This window comes from Crocodylus siamensis, chromosome 2, assembly GCF_052110815.1.
Source record: "Crocodylus siamensis isolate JL-2025a chromosome 2, ASM5211081v1, whole genome shotgun sequence".
Taxonomy (NCBI): Eukaryota; Metazoa; Chordata; order Crocodylia; family Crocodylidae; genus Crocodylus; species Crocodylus siamensis.
The window spans coordinates 157,473,848-157,489,901 of record NC_143396.1 but is presented as its reverse complement, the minus strand read 5'-3'; the positions used below and the strand labels follow the sequence as shown (position 1 = coordinate 157,489,901).

The 16,054-nt window shown below is 40.4% G+C and overlaps 1 protein-coding gene across 3 annotated transcripts in view; it reads right to left on the bottom strand.

The window, feature by feature from the left end:
• The window catches only part of NFKB1 (nuclear factor kappa B subunit 1), an 89,594-nt gene that overhangs the window by 55,976 nt on the left and 17,564 nt on the right, over positions 1-16,054 (bottom strand). For 2 of the 3 annotated variants that reach the window (XM_090031893.1, XM_090031889.1), the window contains exons 2-4: positions 15,245-15,294; positions 10,762-10,846; positions 586-626 (exon numbers count right to left, since the gene is read on the bottom strand). In XM_090031893.1, the coding sequence (XP_089888019.1) occupies positions 586-626; positions 10,762-10,846; positions 15,245-15,286 (168 nt within the window). In that variant the 5' untranslated portion in view covers positions 15,287-15,294. The remainder of the gene's footprint in view (positions 1-585; positions 627-10,761; positions 10,847-15,244; positions 15,295-16,054) is intronic. The other variant, XM_090031892.1, reaches the window with a different exon arrangement.

Here is a 16,054-nt window from a genome sequence, read left to right as displayed (position 1 = left end):
GGACCCAGGTTGAAAGCCACTGATTTAGTCAAATGTTGCCAGGAGTCTGACAAAAGAAAATACTTCATGGTTCAAAAATACCTCAAGTGCCATATACGTACCAACTCTTGGGACTAGAGGTCATAAGTTAAAATTTTTGTGAGGGTTTTGAAAGGAGTGTGAGGAGAAGCTATTATTTTTGTTATTTTTAAATTTCATTTTAACAAGAAATGTGAACAACAACAAATTTCCTATTAATATTTTATCTATCCACTTATGAAAATATCCCATTGTTGGAAACATATTCACAACTTTTAAGGCTCATTTCTAAGTAGATGTGAATTCTAGGTCTACTAAAATACATTTAAAATTGATTCCAGGGTTGTTTTTTTTTAATTTAGATGAGAGCTTCTAAATAGAGGTCTAGAGATGGGAACACAACAAAACAGGAAACAGATTTTGTACAGGAGTGAGAAAAAGTTCCTAATAATGAAATGCATGTGTTATTAGTTCAAAATAACTTCATCTCATATTATGACTTCTTTCAGACCAGAGTATACTGAAATAGTTACTCAAAAGATTTTGAAAATGCAGTGTTCCTCTTACCTGTTTAGGCTGTTCTATGATTTGTAAGTATGGTCCATCTGCTAACATAAAGAAAGAATAATCAATGCAAATTGGCTCATATGGCCAGAGCACATAATAACAGAGAACCAAATGATAAAGATCTACTGTCTACTGCAAAGAGAGTGGTAAATTGGGTAGAGTGCCAGCACTTGAGTATTCCCCCCATCAAGAAAGAAGCCAATTCCAAAAAGTCTAGCTGAGCCTACCAGGACACCCAAAATCATCAAAATGTTGTAGGACAGAAGAATATGGTAGAGCCTACAGGTATGGGGCAAAGCTAAAAATTATCCTATTTTTTTTAACTTTCCACATTTACTCAAGTTCAAGATGAGGTTTTTTCCTCCACTCAACATGGGGAAAAACCCCCACTTGTCTTAGATTTGAGTACTGCCCTTGACAGGCAGCTTCTGTGGTTCTGGCTCCTGAGGGTAGGGGGAAGTACAGGCAGGCAAGGGGGAGACCATGAAGGGTATATGGTGCAAGGGGGGAGCAGGTATATGGAGAAGACCACATGGTGCAAGGCTGAACTGTGGCACAAATTGTGCGGTGGCAGAGGAGCTACTGCAGCTTCAGCTCTGACACTGACAGGCCCAAAGCCAGAGCTCCAGCTGTCACTGCTGCCGGACCAGATGTTGGGGCCAGGGCCAGAGTCATCCCACAGGCAGCTTGAGGGCGGGGGTGGGGGGAGGACACCGACATCAGGGGGCAAGAAGACCACAAGCTGGGCCACAGGGAAAACTGCAATAAAACTTAGCATAGCAGGGTGAACTCCGCTTTCCCTCATTTGTATTAGTGGCTGGAAAAGGAGTAATGATTTTGGTTTAATACAGTAAATCTCCTTTCAGAACAAAAAAGGGAACCTTGATAAATACTATTGGCAGACATATTAAGAACACTTCTTTATCTGCTCGGATTGGTTGATTCAGCAGTTACTTTCATGCCTTTAAATTACAACAGTCAGCAATGACAATTTTGAATGTAAATACCCACTTACGCAAAGGGACAGGCAGTTGCAAAATAACCAATAAGAGAAAAACCAAAAAACTAAAGAAACCCCTTATGTGTTTTCAAATGATTGCTCAGATACTCAAAGGTTATATATAATGAAACATTTTGTTTACATTCTAGAACACTGTTTTTCAAACCTCCTAAATTCACAGAAACCTTTCATATCACTTCTGTCACAGAACCTTTACCCCATCCTAAAGACTGATGTGGAGCCAAGTGACCTGGCCTGGCAGTGGTGGCACATTACCTCCCAGCCTATTCTGCTAAGCCCCCCAGTCTCTTTGAGGAATCCCTGATGAACTATTGTAGAACCCCAAGGTTCTGCAGAAAACAGTTTTCAAACCACTGTTGTGGAACATAATAAAATATTTTTGTTTCTGAACATTTAACAGTGACAGAGTAATCTGTTGTTTTACTTTTTCCCTGCTAGCAGAGGGACCCTCTGACCCAGACTGAATAAAGGGACTTGGGTGCCTCCAAGTCCAAAATTGCATTGTTCAAAACCCCTGCTTCACCACTACCTGAGCTGCAGGCACCAAAGTTTTCAACACTGAAGTTCTCCTAATACCTAACATTCTGTTTTGGATGGATGGAAGCACCTCAGTTTTCACAAGGCTGTGCAGTAGGGGCATGCGAAACAGGCCGTATTCAATTTGGATTCAGCTCAATTCAGGAGACAGTGATTCGACTTGTTAATTCGGGTCACTGTTCTGATTCAATTAAGCCAAATCCAAATCTGAAGATTCAATGCTGATTCACAGAATTAGCGATTCAGCCATAGACACAGCTTTAAATGTTTTTTCTACATACCTCGAGGTACCAGGCGTGGCTCGCGAATGCTGAGATGCTAGGGTGGATGGAGCGTCCCACAGGAGAGCAGCCCCCTCCCCCTCCCCCCTGCATGCTTGACGGTGGACCCGGATGTGGACCAGAAGTACTTCCAGTCCACTTCTGGGTCCGTCGCTGAACAGGGGACCTCCCGCCCTGGCTTGGTGATCAGCCACAGTGGGACCCTGGGTGTCCCCCCAAACCCAGGAGGCACCAGACACTGAGCTGGGGGACAGAAAGGGGGCCTCCATGCATTCTGCAGTGGACCCAGAAATCGACCAGAAGTGCTTCTGGTCCACTTCCGGGTCCTCTACCAAGTGCGCTGGGGGCCTCCCCCATGCTCCCGTGGGACGCTCCATCCACCCCACCATCTCAGTGTTCACGAGTCACCTGGTACCTTGAGGCATGTAGAAAAAACATCCAAAACATCAATCTCTCTGAATTTATATGAAAGGTTTCGATTTGATTTGAAGAGATTAAAGGGTCTCATGATTCAGTTTGGATTTGGAGATTTGGCTGCCAAATCCAGCCAACTCTCTACCCGATCAAATCAGTGACTACAGCTTTGCATAGCCCTACCGTGCAGCTCGATGTCTGTCATGTTTTTGCCTCAACAATATCCAGACAAGGTGTTCCTCTACTTCCTCCCCTGCCCCCAAGCCTTGCTCTGTCAACATACCAATCTGATTATATTATACAAAATGCTACTGCTGCTGTTTTCTTTTTTAAAGACAGACAGAAGAGGTTGGGCCCTCTCTTTTATCCAACAGATTAGTGACTAAAGGATTTACTCAGAGTTTGAGAGACTCCGTTGCAGATCTCTCCTCTTTCTAAGGAAATTCAAACCCACATCTGTCTCCTCCTGATCACCAGTCCATAAATTATTCTGTGGTGTGATAAGAGATGGCACATTCTCAATCCCTCTGGTTGAAGCCATTCCACTTTGCACAGAAAAATCAAAGAGTCTGGGTCAGAAAGAATACAGGTGCTCAAATCACTCAGAAGTCTAGTGGTTAGAGCACTCACCAGGGGAGAAAGGAGTCTCTGCTCCAAGGACTGTTTATATATTTTAACAGGAGGATTATGTATGTGATGCGATGAAAAATGCTACACAGTTCAATTAAAGCCAGCTCTGATGCCTCTATCTTGGGTACCAGAAGCAGTGTAGCTAGGCTAATGCAGTGCCCCATTCACATATTAAATATACTCAGCTCTGTGCCATGTAAGCTTAATCAAGGACATAAAAATCACCCCTTAAAGCAAAATTCAGGATTTCACTCACCCTGGTGCATAGTCTTAATGGTAGGCTAGTCAGGTAGGCTAGTCAGTTGTGCTTGCTCTTAATCCTATTACGTGGTCCAATGAAGTGTTCATTATTCCACAGAGAGTGGAACAGCTTTAACTAGAAGGAGTAAGTCCCTTTTTGGATCAGGGACTATGTTTGTGCACCATTATATAAATATATAGAAACTAGTGAACTGCCCATCAAGAATGACTGGGGGGAAAAGGGGGAGAGGCAAGTGAGGAAGGAGCACCCCACCACACACACACCACTGCCACTTCCCAGGAGCAGGTGGGGGAGGGGAGCTTGCTCTGCCATCCCTTCCATCCCCCTGTCAGCACCCCATACTGCCACCAGTGCCGCTGACCTTGCCCCACTGCTCCATCCCCTCCATCATGGCAGCACTGCACTCTCCACTTTCACTAACCAATCAGAGTGCTCCAAGAGCATATTATGGACAGACAGACAGACTAAACCCTTTATTATATAAGAATTGAACACAACTTGATATACCTCAGAGTAATACTGAGAGTGAAACTGAAAATAAACTATTAGAAATGTAGAAAGGTTAAGATGATGATCTGTCAGCGTTCAGTCTCTTCTGTATAACTCTAAATGGGCTTCACCTCCTTAAACAAAATCTAACTCTTGTCTACACTTTTTGTGACTAAACCTTTTAATTGGATGCAAAATAAATCTCTGATATACTGACATGTGGAGAGGATCACTTATGACCTGTTTCAATTAAACTGTGCATAATCTTCTTCAGACACATAAAAGACTGTTGTACTAGATGGACCAAAATAAAAATAATGGCACAAACAAGTAATTCTGGTGTAATATAATTACATGCATTTAAAAACAATGTTAGCTGATTGACAAACATTGATGCCCTAGATGCGTTCATTTGAATACCTAAAAGGATTCCTTGTGGGTTCTTACAAAAATCTTATTATCATAGTGTCTGTGTTCTTTCCAGAGATAAATGAAACTATGCCTAACATCTGTCATGTGCAGGTCATTGTTTCTCTTATTAACTCCCAAGGGAGACTGTGCAAAGCTATGAAACATTTTAAGAAAGATTTTTGTTGTTTTGGCCTGTTTGTTTATGTATACATGCAAATGCTGGTCTAAGTTTATACTAGGGAAAGTATAACAGTAGGCACATGCCTTGCTTTTGCAACTAATGGTGGAAAGGTTTGCGATAGCCTGTATTTTCTTCATTCTGGAGCCTAACATCAGCCTCCAAGGAAGCTCTTTTTGCTGTACATTCTCTTTCAAAAACAAATCACTTTTAAATGTTAATCAACCACCCTCCCCCCAAATTTAAACATCTCAGCCTTTTTTTGCCAGGCCGCACTTCCAAAACATACATCAGCAGATACTACCCAGAACACTAGGCTGGGCAAATTCATTCCCCATTCAGAAAGCCTCAGAAGCCTTTTTTTGCACCACTTAAGTTCTACTTCAGCCCTACTCTGAGAGATTAAACAGCATACAGTCATTGTGCTGCTCCCTCCCCGGAACAAATTTAACTCTCAAATGAACTCCTTGTGACTTGCGAAGCATTCCTGCTACACAAGGGACACACTTTGTTTTAAGTCAACAATCAGCTAAACTGGATGGAGTTTGATCTGATGCATCTTGATTTTGAGCCCGATTAGCATTATAGCTTCTCTTTCTGCTTTATCACCTCACATCCCACTGCCTCCCCTCCTGCCTGAGTCACAGTCCCACTTCCTCACACCTTCTTCAACTGCTGTGTTTCTTCACTTTCCTTCCTCCTCTCACTCTTGAGTCAGACTCTCATGTTTCTTGTCACCTCCCACTTCTACATTCCTTCTTCCTTTCTCAGGGTCCAATCCTGCACATACTTCTCAGTGTGGATCAGGCCCTATAGCCCACCATGGCAATGCCAATAACAGAGTTTGTGAGGTTTCTCCTCAGCCAGTCCCCTGGCAAAGCTGCCTGAGTTGCAGAGATGATGGATTTTCTGAATTAACAGCCTGGCTAATTTGTTTAATCCTTTGTTATAGCACTGGTTCAGTTTCTATCCCCTCTGAGGAGGGTCATCAGGCAGCAGTATTAAACTCATTTCCCACAAGCTGCTAAGTTCTGTGGATCTGGACTTTTGCTGAACACAGCCCCTGTTCTGGATTATTCACATGCACTATCTAGGTGTAGGTCCTTTGACATTCCTCCTAAAAATGGCACCCTGCTTTTCAGACTCTCAGCCCTGAAAACCAGCATCCCAGCCTCCTCCGCCCCCACCTCCTCACCCAAGTCACAGCACAGTTTATGTTCTGCCCTTGCTGTCACACAGTTTTATTGCAGTTTAGCGCTCTGGGGACCACTTGACAGCTAAAATGAGGAACATGTACAAACTTTATTTTTCAAATGCCCCAAAGCTAGTGATCTAAGCAAGACAACAGACCCTACAATGCAAGTTACCCCATTCAAGTCTGCACTACTCCTGAGTGGTCTTGTGGAGGGCTTGGAGAAGGAAGTAAGGAGCAGACAAAACTGCACCCCTTGCACTCAAGAGCAGCTCACCCAAAAGAAGGGAGGAAGAGGCAGAACCACAGCTATACCCCGTCACTACAAACTGGACTGGATGGGCTAGTCCCATGGGGAAGAGTATCTTGCTCTTCTTAAATGCATGCTGTACATCATGCACCCTTCAGAATGCTTCCTGGTGATCTCTTGGGGACAGCACTGCTTTTATGCCACCCGACACTTAGTTTGCACTGTCTTAAAGGCACAACTTAACCTTGCTTGACTAACATGCTCCAACCACACATTGAAGATTTAGCAAGAATGGCAGTGACACTCCCTTTCATTACATGCTCAAATGCATGCACATATGTACTACTTCTCTTTTTGCTCAGAATGCCATTACTTCAGAATGCGAAGCAAACTAATATCCTACCATACCCGTACTGTAAAATGACAATTCACCTTTTACTTAAAACTGACTTAGAGGTGGGAATAGAAAGCACTTACTGACAAAGCAGTGAAAGAGAACAATTAATCATTCACCTGTACGTGTTTTTAAGTATTGTACCAGACATAGTGAGTGCAAGAGAGCTACTGTCAGAAAGTCCCCAAACTCCCCAGCTATCATTGGTTTCAGTTATATTGGCAGGATACTGTAATTCATGGTTAGACATTAAACCCATTCCTTGCCAATCTAGTTACAAAGTCATTGTATATATGTGCACTGGATGACCAAAAGATTCTGGACTGGCATCATTGGCAAATGTGAGTTTTTTTGATACTCTAATTTTTTTCTGTCTCATAATGCCATCAGATAAGAGAAAAAATAAAAATCTTCCTTGGATTAATTTCTTTCTTACTTCTCCATATCTGGTTGTCAAAGCATATAATCTTTTGCAGACTTTCAGGAAAGGAAGACTCCCTAAGCCAGTATTTAAGAACCACTTTCTTAGATAAAGAAACAAATCTCATGTTCTAAGCTGGGGTGTGGCACATGTGCCGCAAGAAGCACAGGCCACTTCTGTGGGGCACACAGCTAATCAGTGGGCAGATAGGCAGCACAGTGGCAGATAGGGCAGGAAGCAGAAAGCAAAGCATCAAGCAGAGCAGCAGGTCAAGTAGGGGAAGGGGACTGGAGTGGCACTCAAAGAGGAGGCAAAGCTAATTTGTGACATGACTGCTGAAAAAGTTGGCCTCTACTGTTCTAAGCAAAACAAATAGGTAGGGTGGACCTCTGTAAGTACATTGGTGGCCTGCCTCTACTTGGACTGGAATCATAGTAAATACCCTATTGATTTTGTTGGGTGCTGAATTAAAGCCCTGACTGAAATCTTTGGAAACGCCACCTCAGAAAACAACTACTATTTTGCCTGTGCACAAAAGAACAATTAGTTCCTGCTTTCAGTAGTTATAATACAATTTTCTGCCTCAAAATAATTACATAAAAATGTGGCTAAAAGATTCATAGTGATGACAACACCACTGTCTGAAGAACAATAGGAAGTCGATACCTTAACATTATGGTGATAGTACTAAAAAACTTAAGTCACTACAGCATATTTAGTGGAAGTCACATGCCATCAGCCTTTCTGAAACTTAATCATAAAATGCTTGCTTGTGATAAATAACCTGAACTCCCATTGCATTTTGCACGCAGCAAATTTGTGAACAATTCTGCAGCAGCAGATAGCCGCAAAAGAAGTGCAAAAGAAGCATTTTTGAGCAAACTACTTTAAAAACTAAGTTATTGTCACCCACAATTATGACCTAAGAGTTGATTATGACCACCCTTGCAAATATTGACAGTACTCCTTGACATGGTTAAGTATATGGGATCTCAGCCTAGCAGTATGTCTCTACTAGAAAAAAGATGCATTTAAAATGCAACAAATAACATAATTAATATACCTTAAAAACTTAGAATGAAATCATGACTCCATAGAAGTTAATGAGAGGTTTGCCATGAATTTCCATGGAGACATGATTTCATATCTGGCATAGACAACAAGCAGTACTTAGCACAGGTTAGATGGTTTGGCTGAGCCCCAGGTTCCCCCTTACAGTTTCCAAAGGGACTTTTTCCTACTGTTAACAAGGCCAACATATCTAAAAACCATTTTTCTATTTCTGAAGTTGCTGTAGTGACTCATTTGAATGGCATGAGTTTGGCTGCTCCTGAATCAAAGATCACAAGGTAAAATAAAGAGTTCCATGATACAAGAAACTTAACCATTGCAAGGGAATCCAGAGCTCTGAGTGTTACACTGATACAGAGTTACAACCACTATTTAATTTTAAAACTAATAAGTAAAAACACCCTGTAAAGACTTTGGGAAGTTGTGAAAAAAGAAAAAGGGGGGTGAAAGTGGGGTAGGGACAGGAGGGGAATATGCTACAGCAACTCTCCAAGCTTGTGCAAGTGGATCCTAATGGCCAATTCTATCCTGGCTTCTACCCTGGGGGTCTTTAAGAGGAGGCTAGATATACACCTTGCTAGGGTCATTTGACCCCAGTACTCTTTCCTGTCATGGCAGGGGGTCGGACTAGATGATCTACTCAGGTCCCTTCCGACCCTAGAAACTATGAAACTATAAAACCCTGCTGCAACACAAACATGCTGCAAAATTTGTTTGGAAATGCTTCTGTGCTTTTTTTTCTGCACACACAAAGAATTCTTCTTGAAAACAAAATTACTTGCATTATTAGTATTCCAGCTCCCAATGCATTACTAATGACCTTAATAAATGGTGACACACAGAAAAGAAAATAGTAATACTAAACTAAATCCCAACCTGACATTTTAGAAAATATATATTTATTATTATGTTAGGGCAAAACTGGCACCTCTGCAGAGAGCAACACAAGATGTATGCATCTCTTAAGTCCTTAAAAAAATAGTGGTTAAATGTTATATATATAATTCTAATGTCAAGAATGGATTTTACTCTCAACACCTTTACCACTATTTAATGTACCCAATGCATAAAGCATCTAAATATATTAATTCAGCAAACAAAATAGGGGAAAATCAGAGTTCTGGTTTCACATTAAAAGTCATATATTAAAAAACAAACAAACAACATGACACACACCAAAATGGAAACCCCCCCCCACAATACTTTAAAAAAAACACCCCAAAAACTAATTACTGGCCAATACAAGTTAATATAAATATATTTTCGTCCTGATCTCTCTTAAGAGAACACAGCACTCTTAACTTAGTTCCACTCTGGGAATAAATGGTCAACATACCAGCATAAAATATTCTCTCTTTTTCCTTCAGAGTTTGCAAAGGTAAAAATACCAGGGTTACCTCTGCATTTTCAACACTGTGTTTCTATTCAGGAAACTGTTAGACACTTTTAACATCAGCCTTAGATTTTACAGGAAACACAGAAGTCACTAAAAACGAAAACATTCAAATGATACAGGAAATTGAACAGGTTCTAGGTTCTATTAGTCTGAAATATATGCCCTTAAGAACAACTACAACAAGTGAAAAATTGTCCAAGACAGAATGAAAAGTTGTATTCATTATACTGTGTTGGGAACAAAAACTAGAGGCTTCTAAAAATGCTTTAAAAATTCAGTAAGTCATTTAAATCAGTCTCCTCAACCAGAATATTTATCTGGCTAAAATATTCAGGGCTAGGTCTTTTCTGCATATTAGGCACTTAAATTATACTATTCCAGCATGTTCAAGTCTGTGCAGGGCCGGCCTGTCTTATCTTGTGAAAGCTGCAGCCACAGGGGGCCCTGCAGGCAAGGGGCCCCCTGTGTCCAGCTCCTTGCCGCCCCACTCCTCGCTCCCAGCTTCACATCCAGTCGCTTGCCACCACCCTCCCACCCCACCCCCTGCTGCCAATGCTGGCTTCTTTGCATCAGCGGACCCCAAAACTATATTTTGCAGGGGGTGCCAAAAATTGTGGGCCAGCCCTGAGTCTATGTAATCCATGGGTACATCTACTTATGTAACAAGCCAGCACTTTAGCCTTAACACTGAGTCACAAAGAATGCAGTAAGGAGGGCCCACCCACTTTTAATCAACATTTTATTAGGAACTTGAGCAGCATGGAATAGGATATTATTTAGTATCATGGGTGGAATAGGATCTAGTTCTCAGTTTCCATTCTAAACCAAAAAAGTAATTTCATCATTCATTGCTTTGTCTCACCTGTAAGGTAGGTTTTGAAGAATTTCTATAAAGCATTTTAAAACATTTTTTAAATGTTTTAATTTAAATGATCAAAGTCCCTGATGAAGGGACTTTGATCCCAAAAGCTTGCAGAAAAGGACTATTTTCTTGCCATTTTCCAGTTGGTCTTATTTTATTAAAGGTATCATTTTGGAACCAAGAGTTCTAGTTTTTTGTATCTTTAAAACATTTGACATTTTTATAGTTAAAAGTTAAAGTTAAAATCTTCAAGACAACTAAATGAAAACCAACCCTCTTTAACGTTATTCTGTCACAAAACACCTCCCCCATAACTTTACAGCTGGAATAACACTAGAAACCAAGATCATATACCAAGGACTCTTACCTGCTCGTAGTGGTATGTCTGAAGTAATGTAACCTGAATTATTAAATATTGCATTCATTCCCATGAATTGATCCACTGTAAACATCTGCATTGGAAAAGAGTTCATACTTATTAATATTGTGTGTGTGTGTGTGTGTGTGTATATATATATTCAGCATACATCATCTTTCATTCATGGATTTCAAGGACTCTGAAAATATTATCTAGGATTCCCAATACTTCTGCAAGGCGAGTACGTATTCTTAGACCTATTTTACAAATGGGCAAATCAAAACAGAGAGTTTAAGGGCTTGTCTACAGTAACACTTCTTGCAGTATGCAGCTTGAATCAGTACAGCTCTACTGGTGCCAATGACCACAACACCGCAGTCAGGGTTTAACATTTTCACCAGTACATGCTATAACTGTACTAGGCATGGAGATGATAAACAGTACAATGTGTTAGAGTGCATGCATCCCAGGCTACATATCCCAAAGAGCTTGGATGCTGATCTCTTTTGATAGTTTGGCACCAAATGTCTTACACAAGGTCAGACAAGAGTCTATAATAGAGTCAATGTATTCTGACAACCAATCACTCCCTTGATCTAACCACTGAACAAAGGTTGATAGTTAAAAAGTATTTGCAAGGTATATACTATGTTAAAAATAACTGTCAAATAAGCACTCTTATTGGCTCAACTTAAAAAAAATTCTTTGAACATTTAAAAAAAATTGAGAATATATTGGTCTAGTGTGATTATTGGGTGCGTCTACATGGACACTTTACTGCAGAGTAAAGTAATAAGCTCCGCAGAAAAGTGTCACCATCTACACATATGCTGGTATTAGGGCACAGTAAACTAACAGTAAACTGTTGGAGACAGTACTATCTTATGGCAGAGTACTTAAACGCATGTGTAAATACTGATCGCAGGTATAAATTGCTTCCGGTCAGCCCAGCCAATCAGGAGCCTGCTCCACTCCAGTTCAAATTGCTGCTGTCCTAGGTGCACATGTAGACACTGCACCTGGCAGCAGTTTACTTGGGCTCAAACAGCTCCAGAGTTTATTGCTTCACATTAACTGCATACGTAGATGCACCTCCAGCATATTAGTCTCTTTCCAAATAAGAGGGTACGCCTAAGAAGAAAAGAGTACCTTCTAGGAAATAAAAGCGAAAAGTGATATAAATATAGTCCCATTATGAACCTTAGAAGAAAATTTTAAAACAGAAGCAACATATTTTTGGATTTAATAGAAGTTATTCCAGGTAGTCAAGTCTCAAGCTGATGGAGAAGAGCTGCAGAAAGATGTCACCAAGCTAAGTTAGTAGGCAAATATGGCAGATGAACTTCAGGTCCTTCTAAACATTACATATATTATGCAATTAACTAGGTAATCACACAATAGATTTAGACCAGCCACACATTCAAAGTAATTATCACACAATAAATATGACTATCCAGCTATAAAAAGAGCCATCCAGCTTTAAAGTTAGTGCTTAAAAATGTGCAACAACTCTATAGCTGGTGTCTATCTAACTTTAATTTGAACATATAGCAGGGCCCTCAGTGTCAACAAATGCAAGGTTATGCATCCGGGGAAAAATAACCTCAACTATACAATGCTGTTCCAACCTGGGAAAGAGACTTTGGAATCATTGTAGATGGTTCTCTAAAAATGTCAGCTCAATTTACAGTGGTAACCAAAAAAGCCAATAAAAATGTTGGGCATCATTAAAATGGATATTAAATCAAAATGTTTATTTCACTTTTATTTCCTAGAAGGTACTTTTTAATACAAATCCATGATACACCCACATCTTAGATACTGAGTGCAGTTCTGGTCCCCACAACTCTGAAAAGATGTAGTAAAATTGAAAAGGTACAGAGGTGGGCAGCCAAAATGATCAGGGGTATGAAGTAGTTGCCATACAAGGAGCAACTAAAAAGGCTAGGACTCTTCAGTTTGGAAAGGACAAGGCTGAGGTGGAATGTGATAGAGAGTCTTTAAAATTATGAAAGGTCTAGACCAAGTGAATAGGAAACTATTGTTCACCAAGTCCCAGAATACTAGAACTAGGGGGCACTTGCTAAAATTGGTAGGCAGCAAGTTTAAAACTATCAAGACAACGTTTTTTTTTATGCAACATGTAGTTAACTTGTGGAATCCACTGCCACAGGAAGTGGTAAAGGCAGATAGCATAGCTAGATTAATAAAAGGACTGGATAAATAACGGATGATCGATTTATTAATGGCTATTGAACAAGTGGTTGTAGATGTTTCCTCTGGTATCTCTAAACCAATAATGGTGGATGCCAAGGAAAGTATAGAATAGATATTAGATCATTTTAGAGCTATCCAGTTCAGTGCTCTTCTTCTATAGCATCCTATATCGCACATAGAATTCTACCACTGTCAGAGACAAGATATTAGGCTAGATGGATCTTTGGGCTGACCCAGTATGGCACTTCTTATGTATTTGTTATATAGCTAGCAATCAATATGCAATAGCATCTGTAGCTTGTATACTCACACAATTAAGCCACAAGTCTAAAACAAATTGTTACTAACCTTAGATGTCCTTTTGCACTGCTTTAATTGCATTGCTGTTTGTTTGCATGTTCAGCAGTGTATTCCACTTTAATGGCGTTATTTGCACGCTTGGCGGTGTATTCCGCTTTAAATAACTTTGGACGTAGCAAGATAAAACACGTCTGAGGTGTTTTAGTTTTCTACCTAACAAAGTGCAATAGTGCATAGGGCACTGGAAACTGATGTGCTTGGGGCTTGGCAGGCCCCATACAGCTCAGGGGCTGTGGGACCCGACAGCAGCCTGTGCAGGCAGGCTCCACTGAATTAAAAAAAAAAAAAAAAAAAGCAGCAAGCCTGATCTATTTTTTTTTCCTCCCTGGAGCCTGCCTGCCTGTCTGAGCTGTGCGGGGGCCTGGTGCTTCCCTCCACTGCTACGCACCTCCCGGTCAGGTGCTGCCTGGGGGCCCGGCCCCCCCCCCCCCCACACACACAGCTCAGGGGCTGCTCAGCTTATACAAGCAACCTAGGAGTTTTACCATAGACTCAACTGGACAAGGATTTAATCCATACTTCTATACATTATGTACTTAAAAAAAAAAACTAGTCCTGTCCTTAAATGTTGTAAACCAGAAGTTTTACTAGTATGCAAGCAATGTAACCATAATGATCTAAGAAATATGCAAGAGGCAAAGGTTTTTGTTGATGGTATCTGTTATTGAACCAACTGCCTGGTTGGGATAGACAAGCTTTCAAACACAGTACAGTCTTCTTCAAGTCTGAGTTAAAAACAGGCACAACAGATTTACAGTAAGTTGCATGGTAGCTGGGGTTTTCTTAAATCCCAAGTTTCTGTTGGGTAGGTAGGTGAGTATCTCAACTTACTTTAAAAAAAAGGTAGGTTTGTAGCCCTCAGTTGGGAGTGGGGTGGAGAGCTGCTTAGGTATAGAGAGTCACATTTCCAATCTCATTATTTTTGTGTGTGGGTCTGATAATCCTTTGTTTTTGCCCTAGGAATAGGTCTCAGCCACATTGTAAATGCAAACCATTTATCATGTATTTACATTAAAAATGAGTTAATGACCTGTATTATTGGAATCTTTCAATTATGTACTGTTCTCATCACTTAAATGAATCATAAGCAAAGTAACCAGACAGCACTCAAATCAGAGTTCTGAAGTATGAAGTCCTATTGAAACGACTGCAAATGAAGATATACTATAATAATCTCTCTCATACCGAGAACACTTAAAAATTGAATAAAGGAGCCCTTTTATGTATTATGTATTTAGCAACATTTGGTATGCTTCCACCACTGAAAGAAATTCAATGTAAGTGTGCATCAAGGTGATAGGAAATAATAATTGCAGGAAACTGTTTAAAGTCCTAGGGTACTTGTAGACATAAACGACCCCCAAAACCGGCGCTTTAATTAAAAAACTCGGCTTATTCCCACACCAAGCCCCACACATGCCCAAAAGAAGCAGTGTGTTACTTTAACCTGCTTGCCCAATATCAGGAGCTTTAGTGGGGCCTTTTCGTGCTTTTATTTAATAGCTGACTGAATCAGCTTTAGCTGGAAGTGCCAAAAAGCCCTGCTGAAGTGTGCAGTCTTTACAGACGCTGCAGAGCCAGGATGAAATAATGCGCTGCTTCTTCCAGTAAAGCGGGTTTGTTTGTTTTTTTTAATTTGCAAGTGGCCATAATGGCCAGATTCTCTTTTGTACTAACATCACTTTACACTTGTACTGTCAAAGGCCTGGAATTGTCATGGGCATAAATTACATTCTACTGACACAGGATCTTGATATTAAGTTATGTTGATATTTATACTGCTGATGCTGTTAAGGTTTTTGAATGATTAGGTAATACAGAATGAACCCACAACAAACAGCTAAGATAGCCAGGGAAAAGAAATGTATGCATTTCTGGTATAATCTGAGCATGTAAGAAGTGTTCTTATACTTACTTGAGGATCAGACACTCCCATGATATAGGGATCTTCTGCCATGTTAAGTGCTGAAATGATGAAAGCAGAAAGAAAATGACTGTTCATTGACTGACATTTTTTCATCAGGCAACAATAACAATACTTGTATCAAAAACAACTTTATTGCATTATAAACTGAAAACACATCACATAATGCAAAGATGTTTTTTCTGAGCTTTAGTGATCTCACTGCAGCCATACTAGCTGTCTTAATACTAAAATTTCTCAGCACATATAACGGAATGCATAAGGACAGAGGCTGGGATTCTCTGCTTTCAGCACCCGTTTAATTGAAAAACCCAAGTAAAGTCTTCATCAAAATTCATCCCTTCACTACAATTCCAGGAATTAGTTTTCCTTTCCCTTTTTACCCCACATATATTTGGGCTTCTGCAAAACTATTAATATATTCCAGTAATTATAATATTTTGTGCTTCGTTAGAGCCAAACTTCCAAAAAAATCTTAAAGCATTCACAAATTAACCCTCATTGTACCCTACAGGACTACTACTAAATTTGGGAAATCTGAGACCTAGAAAGGGTAACAGCCCAATTTTTCAAGAGTGTTTATCACTTCTGGTATTTCTGATTCCAGAGGTCCAATATGAAAAACTGAAACCAGACCCACTGAGCATCCACAGTTTCAGTAGTCAACGAGAGCTGTAAGTGCTCAGCATTTCTAAAAATCAGTTCCCAGAAATCTTACTTTAAGAACCCAAAGCTGCTTGAGACTGTTGGAAATCTGGGCCTATGTAACTTGCCCAGGGCCATACAGCAAGTTAGTGGCAA